This window comes from Bidens hawaiensis, unplaced genomic scaffold (assembly GCF_021521415.1).
Source record: "Bidens hawaiensis isolate Kalapana, Puna unplaced genomic scaffold, B.hawaiensis_p1.1 tig00010467_1, whole genome shotgun sequence".
NCBI lineage: Eukaryota > Viridiplantae > Streptophyta > Magnoliopsida > Asterales > Asteraceae > Bidens > Bidens hawaiensis.
This window is the reverse complement of record NW_027491799.1, coordinates 907648-926693: the sequence shown is the minus strand read 5'-3', so window position 1 is coordinate 926693 and position 19046 is coordinate 907648. Positions and strand designations below refer to the sequence as shown.

Here is a 19046-nt window from a genome sequence, read left to right as displayed (position 1 = left end):
CAAAAACCTTATTTTATTATAATAGTAGATTAGTAAACATAACGTAACTGTCTTTTTCCAAATTTGCCTAAAAATTTCAATCAGTCAATCACACTTTAACTTCTATTTCATTTTTTTCTTCTTTTATTAGTAGTTGATTAATTAATTATATTTGACTATGCACAAGTTACGACTTATGGAGCACAAACTATGCCACAAATCAAGCCAAGTTTGAATATTCAACTTCTACCTTCATTTAACTTTCTGAATAAACCAACAACTTTTAGCATTTTGAAACATTTATTTATTTTTTAAAGTGATCATATTAAATAGCATGAGCTCATAGTAGTAAAATACTATTCAATTAAATCTAAAGAAAAGATAAAAGACGAAAAATACAAAAAGAAATGGACACATATATTAGACACAATCTTACATATGCCCTACCCTTGAAATCTTCTGTTGAGGAATATGATAGATCCATTTTTATATTAATAAATGGTTAATGATGTAAAATTGCAACATCCATTACTTTGTTATACCAGTTTAGTCATTAAACTTGGTAAAAGCGTCTAATTTTCAAATAGAGTAAACTGTGGTTTTCGTCCTGTGTTTTATCTAAATCTGTCGTTTGAGTCCAACATTTCACTTGCAATTAAACCCGGATTCACTAATCACGTGAGGGGCACTTTTTTCCTTTCTCTCCAAATAAACCGCAGTTCACTCTTTCAAATATTAAGCATTGGCCATCGTACACGTCATCAAAAACGACCAATTATAAAACATTTTCCTAGGCTTAATGACGAAGGTTAGGACCACAGTTTATATTATAACAGATGATGAACATTAGAATACATGAGGGGGAGATTTGCTTCACCAAGTTGCGTCTAAATGAGCATAATCTTTAACCATCAATATTTCGCTGCATAGTTTTTTAGGGACTTGATTCAGGTCTTCTCCTTCTTGCCATGCTTGCCCGACCATGACACCGGGCCCCGCATTCCTTACATATATCACAGCCGCATCATTGAAAGGCGATGGATGTTTCCCTGCAAGTAAACCAACGTAGTCCATGAGAAGACCTTTAACGTGAATAACATTGTAGCACGTTATGCAATTTCCACATCGTGTTTTGGACACATTGGTTGTAGATGAGAGGAAAACTCCATAATTAAACGTGTTTACTCAGGCAACCAAAAGCCGATTCATGAGCTCGTTATGAGCAGAACGGGCAATATCGGTTGGTCTAAGAAGCCATATTTTACTAACATAATCACAAAACACCATATATGTTGCAGCAAAATGTGCAAGTGGTTAACCTGGTTTTGGAAACCCGTGAGGATACTCGTGTAGATCCAAAAGCCCATCTCCAAATTCATATGCCACATCACACGGCTCCTCTGTTGACATCACTTCACTAACCTCTTTCACAGTGAAGTACAATGGAGCAAATGCTCGTGATGCTCCACCGAAAACCGATGCATCTGAAAATCAGGCAAATCATTAGAGTTGCATAAAAGTTTTTGAAAGAAAAAAAAAACAAATTTATAATCCATCATCGTATATGGTTGGGGTGTAAACGAGCTAAGCTCGAGCTTTTCTAGTTCTATATCGAAACCTTGAGCTCGGCTAGAATTTTATTTACTAATTATTTTATTTATATACAAATATAACTATTTTGGTAAATATTTATAATTATAATTGTATATACATAACAAAATATATACTATTTAGTTATTTTCATCATAACTATAGCTATAATTATTTCTGTCACGTAATGTATACTTACAATATAAAATAAAAGTTGCTATCCTCATACAATAACCGAGCTCAGTATACGAAGCTCGGACTTGGTTATTGAACGAGTTTATTTTTAGGTTCAAGCTCATTTAAGCTCGGCTCGACTCGACTCGAGCTTTTATCAAGCCAATCTCAAGTAGCTCATGACTGGCATGAGACATTTATGCCCGACGATATGGTCAGTAAATTGATCAACATGTCATGTAAAGAAATTGACAAGTACAAAGCTTACCAATAACTCTTCCAAAAGTTTGACCATCAGGGAAGCGAAATAAAGCCTGACATTTAGAAACCAAAATCCCCAATAAAGAATGATAACATGTTTAAAGTTTAAACTATAAAATTTCAATAGGTGCTATAAACAATGAATCAGATTTATAGCTGAAACCGCGTACAGAACAGAGGACTAACCGTTTTAAAGTAATTAATCCATGCGACAGCCAACGGCCCTGTTTGAAAAAGCTCAATGGCATAAGAATAATACAAAGGAAAAAAAATACAAAACCATTATATATAGTTATATACAATAATAAGCATTTGTTGGCATCCCATGTTAACATTTAGAAACAAGTTTCAATCTTCTCAAGAATAAATTTGCATGGTATGCACCCTGCAGTTGCATAGCATTCAATTTATACCTCCGTTTGTTTTGCAGTGCCAAAATTCAAGAGACTTTGCACCAGCTTCACCAGCAAACAAACTAGATGAACTTTTATTTGCTAACTTTGAACTATCATATCTTGTGCCTGCTACCTCCCAAGCTCTAGTAATAAGTCTTAAGGAGTGTGCCAAAAAAATAAAAAAAGTTAAAAACACTCTTTTAACAGTTAAACGAAACTCCACAGCTGAAATTTGAAGCTTCATTTTAATCTTTAACCACACATAGACACAACTATAGCTTAAAAGTTAAAACATATCTTACTAAAGGGGAAAAAAATACAAATTTCAAGGAGAGGACCTGGGATTTAGCAGGGATAACAAACGGTGTCTCCTTTCCTCTGGAATGTCATCAATCTTTTTCCTGATAGTAACATATAGATATCAAGGCGTTGAACATTAAATTATAACTATTAAAAAGCAAGGTAAGATTATAATCACATAAACAACATCAAAACTGTAATACACTAGGCATATTCTACATCACTTTAGGTTTTTACTGTCAATTTAGGGGTGTGCATGAAACCAGAAAAACCGTTCTTAAACCAAAAAACCGAACCAAAACAAAAAATGACAGTTCGGTTTATGCTTATGAAAAATCCGAACTTACGGTTCGGTTTTGGTTTTGCATGTAATAAAAACCAAAATAACCGAACCTGAAGAGGTAGGTCCCAGCAGAGCCCAGTTGGACCCGCAAGACTCACCTTGAACAGGGACGTCTGCGCGGTTGGACCCGCAAGACTCACCTTAAACAGGGACGTCTGCGCAGTTGGACCCGCAAGACTCACCTCGAAGAGAGACGTCTGCGCAGTTGAACTCGCAAGACTCACCTTAGAGGGACGTCTGCGCAAAGACCAACTGGATCCGCAGGACCAACCATGCTCAGAGACGTGACGTCCTTACGCGCAGTACGTAAGCTGTTCCCGCAGGAAAAGCCTCCCAATGGTGACGTACTCCGCCTGTTCCCGCAGCTACGGATACTAGCAATCAGGGAAGGCTACCCGCACAGCAAGGCTACACGCACAAGGCACTAACTCTCAAATAATTCAGTAATGTCACCTGAAGAGGGAATGAGCAAGCCGGGAATACTCCCGCCCAAAGCCGGGAATTCTCCCGCCCAAATGAGCCAGTCCGTACGCTACTGGAGGACCTTTTGTACTATACCTGCCAAGGTATGGACAAAAGATCTGACCAAAGCTGCGACAGCTCACTGACAACAGTACTACGAGCAGCACGCTCTAGTACTTAATGTCACTATCAGCCGCTGCCTACTCACCAACCCTTGTCGTGGCACGTGCATAGCCTGCAGTTGGTGGAAAAGGAATAGTACACAGCCGGCCATGTCACTATCAGCCGCTGCCTACCCACCAACCACCAGCACGGCACGTGCGTAGCCCACAGTTGGTAGAAAAGGAATATAATACAGCCGGCTGTACCTGCTTGGAAACCTACATTCGGCTATAAATACTCCAACACCTTGGAACGGTATCATTATCTTATATCTCCATATATTATCTGATATCTTCTCTCTAGCTATTTCTCTTAATATACACTTATATTCAAGAGCAATCTAGTCTGATTCTCACGCCGGAGGGTGGTCACAAGGAGGTACCCCCCCTTCTCAGTGACGAGCTCACGGTGTCTGTTTTGCAGGTCATCGGAAGAACAGCCATCTTTGCCGGCTTTTTAGAAAAATTTAATAAATATGTAACTCAATTTACAGTTTTATTTTTTTATATATTTTATGTTAAGTAATTTATAAGAATTTGATAAATATGTAACTAAATTTTTTTAGCCCAATTGCATAATAATCAATTAAATTAACAAAATGATTGAGGCCCAAATTCATAATTTTGGGCCAATTTTTTTTCGGCCCAAAATTTTAAGCTCAAATGGCAAAACCGAAAATGAACCCAAACCGAATAGTTTTCAAAAATTCAAAACCTGATGTGAAATATTTCTGTTTCGACGTAAACACTACTTTTTGGAGTATATACAAGTAGTATTTTAAAACTGAAGTTTTGTTTTTTGTTCGGTTTTAGCCCCAAACCAACCCAAGCCAAGACGTGCACACCCTTTAACTGTCATTAAATTCCCCATTTGTAACAATATAGAAATATCACAGCTTAAGCTGGATATACAATATAGATCAATGTTTTATTTAAAGTCATTTATAAAAACTTAATAAATATGTAACTCAATTTATAGGTTTATATTTTTTATATTTTATTTTAAGGAATTTATAAGAATTTAATTAATATGTATATTTTATTTTAACTCAATATATTTTTATATTTTATTTTAATCATTGGGCCTGTTTATTCTCAGCCCAAAATTTTCAAGATCAAATGACAAAACCGGTTTCGAATGGTTTTAAAAGCAGAAGGTTCCGTTTTAGCCCAAACCGAATGAACCCAAATCCCTAATTCACACTCCAACTCCTACGCGGACCTACGCCAAACGGTTGGCATTTCATCGAACACCTAGAGTGCAACCTAATTCAAACAATTTTGACACCCAATTGTTTTCCAATAATAGCTTACCAGAGATAAGCAGCAGGATTGTAAGAAGCAGGGTCCAACGGAATGAGTTGTTTGGGTGGATCAAGAAACGAGACCACGTCTCGCTCGTCGTAGTAAGAAACTTCACCACCGGGTAACACCTGGTGAGGTTTATCATCCCAGGGCGATGCTGAAACCACAGTTGTGGTGGTTCTCTTCACCGTGCCGGTGTTAATGGTGGTGGGTGAATACAGTCTTCGGGCTGTGTTAAGGTGTTTACCTAAAGGTTTTAGGTGGTTAGAAGCTTGTGTGTGAGGATGTGTTAGGCGCAGTGAAGATGACGATGGGCAGTAGTAGGACACGTTCATTTTCGAGAGGTTTTGAGTTATGCATCACGCACAGGCTTGGTTCGATTGTACATAGGTAGGGCAATTGTGGCGTGCTCGATAAAAGCTCGAATACAGTAGCTATAAAAAGTTGATTATCTATAGGTGTCAATGGGATTTACAAGGGGAAATTCAATGATAAGCTCGTACCATCGTAAATCCCGATACATGTACTGAAAGTACGCTTCGGTACCATTTGCTCATCCCTAGTTTGATTGATGTGTTTTGGTAATATCATAAGTTAATAGTTTAGTGATCGTTTTTATTTACTTAAATTGTAGAAGAGCATGAGACGCGAGGTGTTTAAGATTACCAAAACTAAGAAGCGTAAGAGGTAAGTATTTGGGAATATTGAATTTTATAACGGGAGAGGATGGTCGGGTTTTAGTAAAGGAGTAGGACGTCAAATTGAGAACTCCCTTACCTAATGTTGTCAATGAAATTGCTGATAGTGATGTATTATTATATAAAGTGAAATATGAGAAGAGTGGTCAGAGAGATTAAAAATGCAATTAGTCTGGACAATATATATGGATTCGGTTAGTATTATCTTCAAAACCAGAAAAGTGCTACGTAAGTGGAGGAGGAGTGTCTTAATTTCCCTCGGTAAGAACAAATGAGACACCTATTGTGGTAATGACAAAGAGTTTAGGCTCCTAAATCTTACTATGAAATTGTGGGGAACGTTATTTAAGACTAAACTTGATGGGGAATTCAAGTTACGAGAAACCAGTTTGTACTTATGTAGACAATCTTCTATGAATGCAACATAGGGATGAGCTCGGTACCGATACCGAAAATCACAAAATCTTGGTACCGGTACCGAAATATTCGGTTCGGTACCGGTATTGAAGGTAAAAATTATGGAAATACCGGTACCGATTCTAAAACTAAAAACTTTGGTAGCGATTCGGTACAGATTTTTGTACCGGTACCAATCGGTACCGGGACCGAATTTAATCATCCCTAATGTCATACACACTCTAAGGAGACCGATTAAAAATATAAGCAGAAAAGCGAGATTTGTATATGGTGTTGTTGTCATGCCTTGGTTTCTCATTGCTACATGTGACCAGCTGACACCAACGGAAATTAATCAAATGACATATGGAAACAGCTTGTGGAAGACCACATGATACAAACATGTGATCTGATGACTACTTTTAGGTTCTGTATATTTTTCTTAAAAAGATATGCTCGGACCCTTTTGTCTGCGCTATGCAGACATTGCCATCTGCAGACTGTTTGTTTATTCTCGAAGACGTCTCATTAAAAAACGTCTGCGCAAGCTCTTCTTGATGCGGACTTAGGCCATCCACTTCTGAGATCTTCTAAGGTCTGTAGAGATTTAAAACACCACACCCTACCAACACCCATAGTCCACCACAACACCACCATCCACCGCTCGCCACCACCACCATCCACCACCCACCCACCGTCCACCATAGTTCGCCCCTACCACCGTCCACCCCACCACCCACCACCGCCACCGTCCACTATCACCATCCAACACCACCACCCACCACCACAGTCTGTACACTCCTACCACCTATTCTTATACAAATGTATGCAGATGTGGTCTGCAGACCGCGGACATTTATCCCTCAGAAAACAAATAGCACTTTAGTGTGGCCGAAGAAGTTTTTTATCCCTCAGAAAACAAATAGCACTTTTGTGTGGCCGAAGAAGTTTTTGAAACGTAACAAGGTTTAAGAACAAGTAGTTATTATTCCGGGTTGAAACGAACGTCCCTATAAACTTCAGGGTCGCCCTTTACCCAAACAAATCATATATCTTCGTCTTCTTCTCGCCATTGACATTGGTGACGATCAGTCAAAAGCCTGAAAATACACACACAACAGAACCAAAGGTATTCAATGGCTTCTACCGCTGCGGTGCCGTTTTGGAGATCTGCTGGGATGACCTACATAACCTACTCCAACATATGTGCGAACCTTGTCAGGAACTGTCTCAAAGAACCATTCAAATCCGAAGCTATCGGTCGCGAGAAGGTTCATTTCTCCGTATCTAAATGGGTCGACGGCAAGCCTCAGAAGCCTAGTAATATTCTATTCTCCTTTAATTTGTTTCCGATCGTTTCGATTTGTCAGTTTTCTAGATCTAGGGTTCGGTTTTGGGTGTTTGTTGTAGAAATGATAATAGTTGTATAGATTTAGGGGTTGCTTCGGTTAATGGCGATTAATCGGATTGGAATTTTATATATAAATTTTCAATTTGACCGAGTGGCGATTAGTCGGTTAGGTACTGACCAACGATTGGTCGGCGCCTAGGGACGGTTTTTAGAACCATGAGGCTTACGGGTATAATAATATGGCTTGTTGAGCTAAATTGATAATGTTTTTGCATCTATCTGTTAGTTTTTGTAAACAGCTAGATTTTTAAATTTTTACTCTGAATTGCTCATATTCTGGATTATGTGGATATTTGGTGCGGTTTTCTAATTTCAGAACCATAAAGTTCTAGCAATGGTGTTACATTTGTTGTCAAATTGGCGTCCGTGTGCTTGTGTGAGGGTATTACTGCGGCTAGCATATAACTCAATGAGGGATAATAGATACCTAAAGGCGAAATTTGTTTATTGTTTAAGTTGTTAATATATGATATAGCACTGTGTTCAATCTAGACACGTGTTGCGGTTTATTGTCCTACCTTCCCTCGTCTTATTGTCTGCAGTAGCTATACCTAAAACTAGGGCTGTCAATTGGGCTCCTGTCTAAAACACGATAAAACCTGTTAATCAAAAAAGTATTTGATTTTTTTAAATAATTGAAATTAGTAGGCTAGGCTCCATCATTTATCCTTATTGGTACATGAAACTTAAAACTGCCTTATATCTTATAGACATGACATATAAAGTAGTTAAACAAGTCTTATTCATGTTTGATACTTGTGTTAAGCTCGTCGTTTTTAACATGTTAAACACGACCCGAATTGACAGCCCTACTAAAAACCTAGCAGTTTAAGATTCAGCTACGCAGCTTGATCTATGTTCAGGGCCGGCCCGTTAGTATAACAAACCAAAGCTAGGGCTTTGGGCCTCCAAAAATTTTGGACCCCAATTTCTTCAAAAATGTATATGCCATATATATAATTAAACAGTTAATTTTATTTGTAAATAATCATGCTTTGGCGTAGTGGTAAAACTGAATTTATGTTTCCTAGCCAACCAGGGATCGAATCCCCATACCCTTTTACAATTTTGCCTTTTTGAATCTAATCTAATTGTATAGGGAAGAAACAAGATTTAATATTAACTCAATAACCAGAATTGTTTTCAATTGTAGAAAAAAATTACAAGTTTAGAAGATTAAAATTCAACATTATATTAGTGAAGACACTCATTATTTCTCAAAATTTGGATGATATATTATTATACTGGGAAAATCTCATAGAATAGTAACCAACTTTCAAAAGTGTTCCAATTAGGTCACTAATGCATATTTTCCCCAAATCGGGTCACTAAATCTTCAAATCAAGTCTCACCAATTTTTGTGTACGTCAAGAAAGAAATGGATGATAAGATGTGGGTGTCGGAATTTGCAATATATGTAGTTAAATTTAAAAATTTTTAAAAAACGTTAATTATATTAAAATTTAAAAATAAAAAATAAAATTCACGTCGCCACTCAAAGTCAACTTCAAAAAAAAGATAAAAAGATTTCCTATGTGAAACAGAAAAGAAATTGGCTAAAAAAACATGTTAAAACTTTTAATTTAATCAAACACGAAAGTTGAGTGACCTAATTGGAACACTTTTTAAAGTTAAGTGACCTAATTGGAACACTTTTGAAAGTTGGTTACTATTCTATGAAGTTGCCCCTATTATACTTGTAAATGGTCATGCTTAAATTGTCCTATGTGTTGTGAACTATGTTTTTCAAAATCTCCAATCAAGCTATTTTCATGTCGTGTGCCAACACATTTACATTTTGGTTGTTTCTTTTAGAAAAAAGAATCAAATATTGTCAAACTTATGTTATAATGAGAAGCTAAATAGAAATAAAAAATGAAAAGTACGAATCCAGATATTTTTTTATAAGGCCTCTATTTTTTGTTCGCTTAGGGCCACCAAAATGGTTGGGCCGGCCCTGTCTATGTTGGTTGTATATATAGTATTATCACTATTTTGTTTGTTAGTGTATTTATTAGTTTATGGCCCATGAGCCTGATATAGGCTTTTCCTAGGGCTTCTTGTATATATTGAGGATTCCCCTTCATTGGAGTGACATATTGAATGTTTCCCATTCACTTTTGCAGTCTACAAGCTAATCATTACATTGCATAGGTTAAGTTTTATCTCTTATGATTTAAAGTTAGGTTATTTCTTGTCCGTGTAACGTTAAACATTGATGAGTTACTTATGAGTGGGTTGATTTAAGTGTGGTCTCGGGTGAGGATTGGAAGTGAGAGATACTTGTAATTTCTCTCAGCTCATTTAAGTTGTAAAATAGGTTTGAGATTAGAGATGACCAATTTAAAGTTACTTATGAGTGGGTTGATTTAAAGTATATTTTTAGTGTCTTATTGTGAACATTGTTTGAGCATATCAGGCTTTTCTGTAGATATTTGTTTTCTTGATTTTGATTGTTGTATAGAGCCCCCCCCCCCCCCCCCTTGAATTACTGTTTATTACTATTTCTATTTTTTATTGTTATTATTACTGTTATTATTGCTGCTGTTGTTATTATTATTATTAACAGATTTCCTGACCTTTTATCTTTATTCTCTGTGAACAGCTATCAGGTCTGATACTCCTGAAGTTTGAGGCTGCAATATGTTATCTCTTGTATTTGTTTCTGAAGTTGATCTCTAAATTCCAAAGCCTTGCTTCTTGAATGATGATGTCACTAATGAACTTTGTTGTGATTTTTTGGATTTAAAGTTGTTTGAATCCGGATACAATGATTATAAAGATAATAAATGGTGAGGCTGTCTTTTATTTGGAATGATTCTATTTTAACTCATTGATAAGCCATAATTTGTTGAATTTGGAATACCAGCCATGAATTTTCTTCGGCAGGAGGTTGATTAAGCATATGCATTTTACTTTTGAGTTATTAATAATTGAATTTTTTTTATTGAAATTTTTAGGGAGTAACTCTTTTTCTTTTTTTTTAACGGCAATTGTTACCATTACTTTACTTCTACACTACTAAGAAATCTGAACTACTATGTTGCTCCAGTTTGGTTTTGAATCTGATGGCATGTTTGGTTGGAGGATTTCAAAGGAATTGGAATTTGAATTCCTTTGTTTGACCTGCTTGGTTGGATAAAGTGAGAATTTGAATTCCGTCACCAGCATTTTCTCCGGCCAACACCACCACAAACGCAGTTTAGGCAAGATCTTAACCAAGTTTCCTGGAACCCCATTCGAAGCGTCGTCGTCACACCCGCGTTTTTCCGGCCATATCTAAACCGACACAACCCCTTTTTTTTCCTTCATCATTTTTGATTGATTGTGGTATTCGAAGATGGTGGTTGACGGAGTGACGAAAGGTGGTGAGTAAGAGAGGGGCAGTGGTGGTGTTTGATGATGGTTATCGGCGATGATGGTCAGCGGCTTCAAAGAGAAATAGAAAGCTTAGACATAAAATGGCAATTTTGTCGATCAGCAACATGTAAAGCAATGGAATTTCTCCTTACACAATTTTGAGATGGTGATGCCGGAAGAACAAGTCAATCAACGGAGTTTACAGGTCAAGAAATGGACTTTTCAAAGGGATGAGTTAGTAACATTTGTTTAATTGAAAGGGCAATTTTGCCTTATTAGGTGTCTTTTTCATTCCAATTCTTTCAACAACATGTTTAACTAAACAGAGTATGAATTTTTAATGGAATTTAACAATTCCAACTCAAATTACATTTTCCATGTAAATGTAAATTCCAATTCCAATACATTCCACGAATCAAATGCCCCTGAGACCTCCTCTTCGGGAAGCATGTGCTTTACCAAGTAGGTTAGTCTCGCGTTAGCTAAGATGGTAGGATTCTAGCTTTACAAATTGATTTTGGTTGGTCGGATGAAGCTCCATTCCCAATGCTCTTAAATGCGCGTTCTTTTTCATACGTAATAACTTGCTCAAAACTTAAAAGTCTTTTGTAATTGTATAAGGTATTATTCTTTTACAAATGTCCTCAACAAAGTATTATGCATTTTAAGATAAATAAGAATTTAATAATTCAAAACATGGAGTTAGCTAATATCCTAATAATAAGTCCGTATTGAAAACATGATCAGTGATAATTATAACTTTTTTTTGTCAAAAACAGTATCACTATAGCAGGAAAGTAACTCCATCTATCCATAACGAAAATCGATTCATTTTTATCACAATCACAATGTTGTAAATTGTTTTAAAACGATTGGCATCCCATTATATTGTACGTGTCCATAGCAAACAAAGTAAAAGTCGAAAGTGTTATCCGTCACACTGACAATACAATATTATTATCGTTGAAATTAATTATGGTTAAGAGTTATCCAAATCCAATTTTCATATCGTGAGGCTTTAACATTAAAAACAAACAAACAAACAAACACATTTCTAAAACACTTAAATTTGGTAACCTTTGAATCAAACAAATAAGATAAGTACACCTTGGTTGCTTTATTTCTTCGTAAAGTCTTATCCAACCTTGAACAATAATGGAAAAGAAGTAATCATAAATCATAAAAAAAAATAAAAAAAAATACACAATAATAATAATAATAATAACATACATTCAGATACAATCGTCTAAGCCTGTCAAACCAACTAACCCACCCGGCGTATAGCTGTAACCGCCGTTGATTCTTCATCATCCTTTCCATACCAATTCAGATCTAATATTCAACAACTCATTTCTTCAATTCAATTCTCCGTCTGTTACATTAGACCTACTGTAATCAATCAATCAATCAAATTCAAGCCCTAGGTATCGTCCATTCGATCTCTCTCCGGTATGGTCTCCAAGGTGTCATCTAGGTCTAGAGGTGGCGGTCCGGTGAAGAGCAGTTCGAAGGAAACCGGACCTAAGCTCGAGGAGAATCTCAATATCTTCAAGTCGGATAAATTTGACGCCGATGCGTTTGTTAATTCCAAGTGTAATTCGTTGAATGAGAAGGTACGTGTTCGCAAAATGCTTCGTAATTATGTATTTAGGTTTAATGTGTGAGGAATTGTATTGATTATAGTGTGATTTAGAATTATGTTCATATTGATTATGTTTTTAGGTATAATGCATGAGAATTGTAGTTGTTCTATTGATTATGATGCGATTTAGAATTAGAATTACATGCTGTCGTATTAATTATGCTTTTAGGTATAATGCGTGAGAATTGTAGTTGTTCTATTGATTATGATGTGATTTAGAATTAGAATTATATGCTGTTATATTAATTATGTTTTTAGGTATAATGCGCGAGGAATTGTAGGTATTGTAATGATTATGATGTGATTTAGAATTATCTATAAGCTTAGTTTGATTTAGGATTATCTTCATATGCTGTCATTAATTATAATTTTAGGAATAGTGTGTGATAATTATGATGTGAGTTAGATCAGGTGCAAGTTTAGTTTGATTTAGGAATTATCTTCATATGCTGCCATGTTAATTATGCTTTTAGTTATAATGTGCGAGGAATTGTAGTTATGTGTTGTACTGATTATGATGTGATTTAGAAACTAGATTTATCGTCAAGTTTAGTTGATTCAGGATTATCTTCATATGCTGTCCAATTAATTCTGTTTTTAGGTATAATGCGTGAGGAATTATTTTACTGGTTATGATGTGATTTAGAATTATCTTCAAGTTTAGTTTGATTTAGAATTAGCTTCATGTGCTGTCATATTATCTATGTTTTTAGGAGTAATGTGTGAGGAATTGTCGGTATTGTATTGATTATGATGTGATTTAGAATTATCTTCAAATTTAGTTTGATTTGGAATTATCTTCATGCGTTGTCTGGTTAATTTCGTTTTAGGTATAATGCGTGAGGAACTGTAGGTATTGTACTGATTATGATGCGATTTAGAATTATCTTCATATGCTGTAAGCCTGTAATATTAATTATGTTTTTAGGTGTAACGCGTGAGGAATTAGGTATTGTGATGATTATGATGTGATTTAGAATTATCTTCAAGAGTTCAAGTTTAGTTTGATTTAGAATTATCTTCATATGCTGTCATATTAATTCTATTTGTATGTATAATTTTTGAGGAATTGCAGGGTATTGTATTTATTATGATGTGATTTAGAAATTTGAATTATTTTCAAGATTGGTGATGTGTAAATATGCTGGTTGTGCATTTGATGTTTACGTTGTGCTCACATGCTAGATCATCATAGGCCAGATATTTGACACACAATTTGATATTTGTTTGTCAAAATACAACTGTATATTATAATACTTCGGCAAGCGTTTATATGTTCACGAGTTGCACGCATGAAATGGTAGTAATGATGAAAACTAGAGTGTGCATGGGGTGTTTCATGTTTGGGTCCGTCAATCGACAAATACTAAAATCTAGATGTAGCTGGCATATGAATATACATAAATATTTTTTTATATAAGGTAAATAAGTTAACAGCGAATCATCATTAAAGTATTTATTCGTGTACCATAATGATGCATTAAATCACGTGTTCAGATTCTATACCATGCCATATCCTACAAACACGTGACATAAAGTCTATAAGTACTATAAGCAAAACAAAACGAAGAACAAATGGCACAGGGTATAAATATAATACTAAAAGAAGCAGAGGAGATGAGTGCAGACCATGCACATTGTTTACATAACTTTATTATCCAGTATACGATGCATCTATCTCAATAGAACTGACATATACCTCATCCACTTACCAGGAAATAAGGCAATTATGCTCATATCTTGTGGACCTGAAGAGAGCTTCTGCAGAGGAAATGAGAAGGAGTGTATATGCTAATTATACAGCATTCATACGGTGGGTCCCTTCCATAGAATTACTAAATTGAATTTAAATAGCAATATTATAAGTCTGGTATAATTATCCATATGTTTTGTACTTATGTTTTGTCTATGTAACGGCCAATATTTTATTTATTTTTTAATTCAGCACATCAAAAGAGATATCCGATTTAGAAGGCGAGCTACTATCAATAAGAAACTTACTATCTACTCAGGCTACCTTAATTCACGGTCTGGCTGATGGGGTCCATGTAGAAGAATTGTCTATTGCTGTTCCAAGTGGTTCATACTCAAACGGTGTATCTGCTGGCGTGGACAGAGATCCTTCAGACCGAGATAATTGGTTAATCGAGTTCCCTGACACACTTGATGTTTTGTTAGCTGAAAGAAGAGTAGAGGAAGCTTTAGCCACCCTTGATGAAGGTGAGCGTATAGCTTCTGAAGCAAAAGAAAAAGGTTCACTGACAGCTGCAGTTTTAGCATCTCTAGAAACAGCTATAACCGAGTGTCGGCAAAAATTAGCCAATCAGCTTGCAGATGCTGCTTCACAACCAACAACACGTGGTGGTGAGCTTCGTGCAGCCATTACTGCTCTTAAAAAACTTGGAGACGGCCCACGTGCCCACAGTTTACTACTCCAGGCACATTCTCAAAGGCTTCAATCCAACATGCAAAATCTTCGTCCTTCAAGCACTTCATATGGTGGAGCATACACAGCAGCTATTTCACAGCTGGTGTTTTCTGTTATCACTCAAACAGCAACTGATTCTAATGCTATTTTTGGTAAGGAACCGTCTTACAGCTCTGAGCTTGTGATGTGGGCTACAAAGCAAACTGAAGACTTTGCTATTCTTGTTAAACGGCATGCGTTAGCTTCATCTGCTGCTGCTGGTGGATTAAGGGCTGCTGCTGAATGTGTTCAGATAGCTTTCGGGCATTGTTCTTTGTTGGAAGCTCGTGGTTTGACACTTTGCCCTGTACTTTTGAAGCTTTTTAGACCTAGTGTTGAACAAGCACTCGATGCCAATTTAAAACGAATTGAAGAAAGTACAGCTGCATTAGCTGCTGCTGATGATTGGGATCTTTCTTCTTCGCCAGCTGTCACACGCCTGTCTGGCAGACCTTCTGTTAATACCTTAACGGCTTATCAGCCTAAGCTCTCAAGCAGTGCTCAAAGGTTCAATTCAATGGTCCAGGTGAGTATTTTATATTTTAATTATAAGTACATTATCCTTTTTTATAAGTTTTACTTAAATTATTTGCACATACTGTATAGGATTTCTTTGAGGATGTGGAACCACTGTTGACCATGCAACTGGGAGGGAAAATGTTGGAGGGATTGTTTAACGTATTTAGTTCATACGTTAGTATGCTTATAAGAGCACTCCCGGGGTCCATGGAAGAAGAAGCAAACTATGAAGGATCTGGGAATAAAATAGTTAGGATGGCTGAAACTGAAGCTCAGCAAATGACATTGCTTGCGAATGCATCTTTATTAGCTGATGAACTATTACCTCGTGCAGCCATGAAACTTACCCCTGTAGTTCAAGGTATTTACAAGGATGACCCTCGTAGGCGACCTTCAGATCGGCAAAATCGAAACCCAGAGCAAAGGGAATGGAAAAGACGTCTTGCAAGCATAGTAGATAGATTGAAGGATAGCTTCTGCAGACAACATGCTTTAGATCTCATTTTTACTGAAGATGGTGATAGCCATTTAACTACTGAAATGTACATAAACATGGATGGGAATATTGAGGAAATAGAATGGTTCCCTTCTCCAATATTTCAGGTACTTGGGCAACTAACATTGTCCCCGATTATTATTACAAGTGTCATACTTAGCACATATAATTAACTCTCAGCTTATGATTTCAGGAACTATATGCGAAGCTTTACAGGATGTCTGCTATAGCAGCAGAAATGTTTGTTGGCAGGGAACGCTTTTCAACAATGTTATTTATGAGGCTTACAGAGACTGTTATCTTATGGCTCTCAGAAGACCAAACATTTTGGGATGGTATTGAAGAAGGACCAACACCTTTAGGTCCACTCGGCCTTCAACAGGTAATTGGGGCATTATTTGTTTTGAGGTTATTTACATTTTTCGTCCTTGTGTGGTTTGGTCAAAGTTATGAAAATCGTTCCTACAATTCAAAATTTTAACACACTTGTCTCTGGGCTGTTAGGCTCAACTGCCAAACGCTTTTGGTCCACAAAGCAATAAAAATATATATTTTTGTTTACAAATTTGATTGTTTGTTATTATATATTTATTAACTAGTTTGAGGCCCGTGTATTACACGGGTAATTGAATTTTAAATTTAACCATTAAGTGAAATACAATCATTAAAATGATCATTTATTGTTAATACAATTACAATTTACATTAAAATTACAGAAATTACATAATTAAGATTACACAAATATGTTACAAATAAGTAAACCTTCCTTGTACATTACATTTGTGATTGTATTAGTCGGTATACATTGTTTATCAAAAATCAAAATCTTTAGTTCATGCCTACTTGTAACTCTTGATAAGGTAACATATAGGTCTGCTTATAACTCTTTTGTGTGACAAATAAGGTTCTTCAAGTACATACCAACCCTAGATAAATGATAATGTATCCATGAAACTAACAAAAAAAAATAAAAAAAAATTCATGCACATAAAATATCATACCTTTTAATCAATTAATATGATGTCATTTGAGATCAAATAGCTCATGTTTATCAAAAAAACATGATTATCCCAAAAACCAGATTACCTAAACGCTGTTGATATAATCATCCTTAGAATCTTTAGAATTTATGATAAATGTGTTGACATTAATATTCTGTGTATGACAAATTTTTAATTGATTTTATATTTTACAATTAACAATTGTATAATCAAGCAACATATAAAACCGAGAAACTATAACATAATGATTTGTTTCATTTCATATGAAATGTAATTGCAAGGAAAATGACAAAAGCATACTAACCTTAAACCCATGTTCAAATAACAGTGAGTTATCAAAATATTATAAGATTTAAATTTGCATAAAGTGAAGGTAGTTATTCTTATTTACAGTAGTTGAAAATATTATATTAGAAATGCTTAAATTTGAATCCCGTGTTATTAGTTAAAAAAAAGTATAAATCAAGTCATAAAATATATGTTTATAAAGCATTTTGGTCTGGGTTATAGAAGAAAATATTGAAAACTAAATATTGATCTTTTTATTGCTAAAACATTTTATACTACACAAAAAATCATATAAATAAAGGATTAATTTCATATGTACCCTTACAGAATGACAAATACTTCATATAGTAAATCGTTATACATATGGATTATAGTTATAATATTCAACTTCAATGAATTAATGCTAAACACCAAGATATATATAATAGGTATTCTCTATGTTTGTAATATTAATACAGAATGTTGAAGAAAATTAAGAAAATACACATTTTCTTGAGTTCTAATGCATATGAGAAAATTATTAAATCCAAATTTGAAACTAATCTTATATAAAAAATTGTGCACTGCTGCTCGAATCTCAGTTTAAAAACAATTTGTAGTTTACCATGCAAATCCAAATTTTTCGACAATGATGCACCTTTATTTTTTTTATTTGCAATTACCCGTGACTTTAAAATTTTTATTTTAACAGACCTGCAATTTTAATTTTTATATTTCCTTATTTTCTTATTTCAACATTAATTAATGTTAATAAATGAATTGGTTAAGATTTAATTTTAATAAAAATATTGAATTCATGTATTGAAATGGCTTAAAAGATAAGGACCATATATTAAAATTAGTTGAAAAAAAATATGAGGAGAGCTATGAGATTGACAAGTGGCAAAAGTGATAGTCTTTTATTAGAGTAAATAGATTAGTACCTTAATATATGCTATTTTATATATGATATTTTTTTATTATTAAATAATTTTCTTTACTTCTCTCTCTTTTTAATTAACTCTTTAGCATGTAACAAATACCGAAAGTATAAAAAATAACCGGTTTATTTGTTTAATTTATACCAGTTCTAGTTATATACCAAGTTATCTAATTCATGTTTCTTCTTGCTGCACTGGTGTATTTTATTCGACTGTTTCCACCTTGCAAACTTGCAGTTTTATCTGGATATGAAGTTTGTCATTTCTTTTGCTTCACAAGGGCGTTACTTATCTCGAAATTTAAACCGTGTCGTAAACGAGATCATAAACAAAGCACTTGCAGCCTTTTCTGTTACAGGATTGGATCCATACAGGTTAGTGAAAATTGCTTCGCATTATCAAATATCTTTGAAATACTAAATTGATAGTTTACATTTGTATCATATCTATTTAATCTTTTGTGGCAGTGTACTTCCTGAGGATGAGTGGTTCGGTGATATATGCCAAGAAGCAATGGATAGGTTGAGCGGGAAGCCAAGATTAGCCAATGGGGAACGAGATCTAAGCAGCCCAACTGCTTCTGTCTCGGCACAATCAATATCATCAATCAGATCTCATGGCAGTTCGTAAGCCAATTGATTCCCCTCTGGAATCTGCAACATGTTTCTTTTGTAATCATAGAATTTTATTTATTTTTCTAGAATATTATTTCATTTTGTGCTTTGCCTATATTCTCTTGTTATCATTGCGTTAGATATCCTCTCAAAACTTCAGTAATTCTCTCTGTAAATCTCTCTTTTTCACCTTTTGAGTTTGTATTCTTTAATAATAAGTGTGTTGCATCTTCTGTTTGTATTTGACTTGATGCAAAAAAATGT

General features: G+C 35.1%; 3 protein-coding genes across 3 annotated transcripts; 2 read left to right on the top strand and 1 right to left on the bottom strand.

Annotated features, from left to right (window-relative positions):
* Positions 1 to 713: 713 nt before the first annotated feature.
* Positions 714 to 5305, bottom strand: LOC143535401 (uncharacterized). Its single transcript, XM_077029665.1, has 7 exons — positions 4980 to 5305; positions 2738 to 2800; positions 2418 to 2554; positions 2191 to 2228; positions 2012 to 2057; positions 1299 to 1463; positions 714 to 1028 (listed from the first exon to the last, which is right to left on the bottom strand). The coding sequence occupies exons 1-7, from the start codon at positions 5303 to 5305 to the stop codon at positions 853 to 855; spliced, it is 951 nt and encodes a 316-aa protein (XP_076885780.1). The 3' UTR covers positions 714 to 852.
* A 1891-nt stretch (positions 5306 to 7196) lies between these two features.
* Positions 7197 to 10327, top strand: LOC143535348 (ATP synthase subunit epsilon, mitochondrial-like). Its single transcript, XM_077029628.1, has 2 exons — positions 7197 to 7384; positions 10081 to 10327. Exons 1-2 carry the CDS (start codon positions 7201 to 7203, stop codon positions 10107 to 10109), a joined length of 213 nt encoding a protein of 70 aa, XP_076885743.1. The 5' UTR covers positions 7197 to 7200; the 3' UTR covers positions 10110 to 10327.
* A 1909-nt stretch (positions 10328 to 12236) lies between these two features.
* Positions 12237 to 18996, top strand: LOC143535370 (exocyst complex component EXO84B-like). Its single transcript, XM_077029648.1, has 7 exons — positions 12237 to 12448; positions 14193 to 14290; positions 14423 to 15470; positions 15551 to 16066; positions 16153 to 16341; positions 18406 to 18542; positions 18636 to 18996. The coding sequence occupies exons 1-7, from the start codon at positions 12287 to 12289 to the stop codon at positions 18796 to 18798; spliced, it is 2313 nt and encodes a 770-aa protein (XP_076885763.1). The 5' UTR covers positions 12237 to 12286; the 3' UTR covers positions 18799 to 18996.
* The last annotated feature ends 50 nt before the right edge of the window (positions 18997 to 19046 follow it).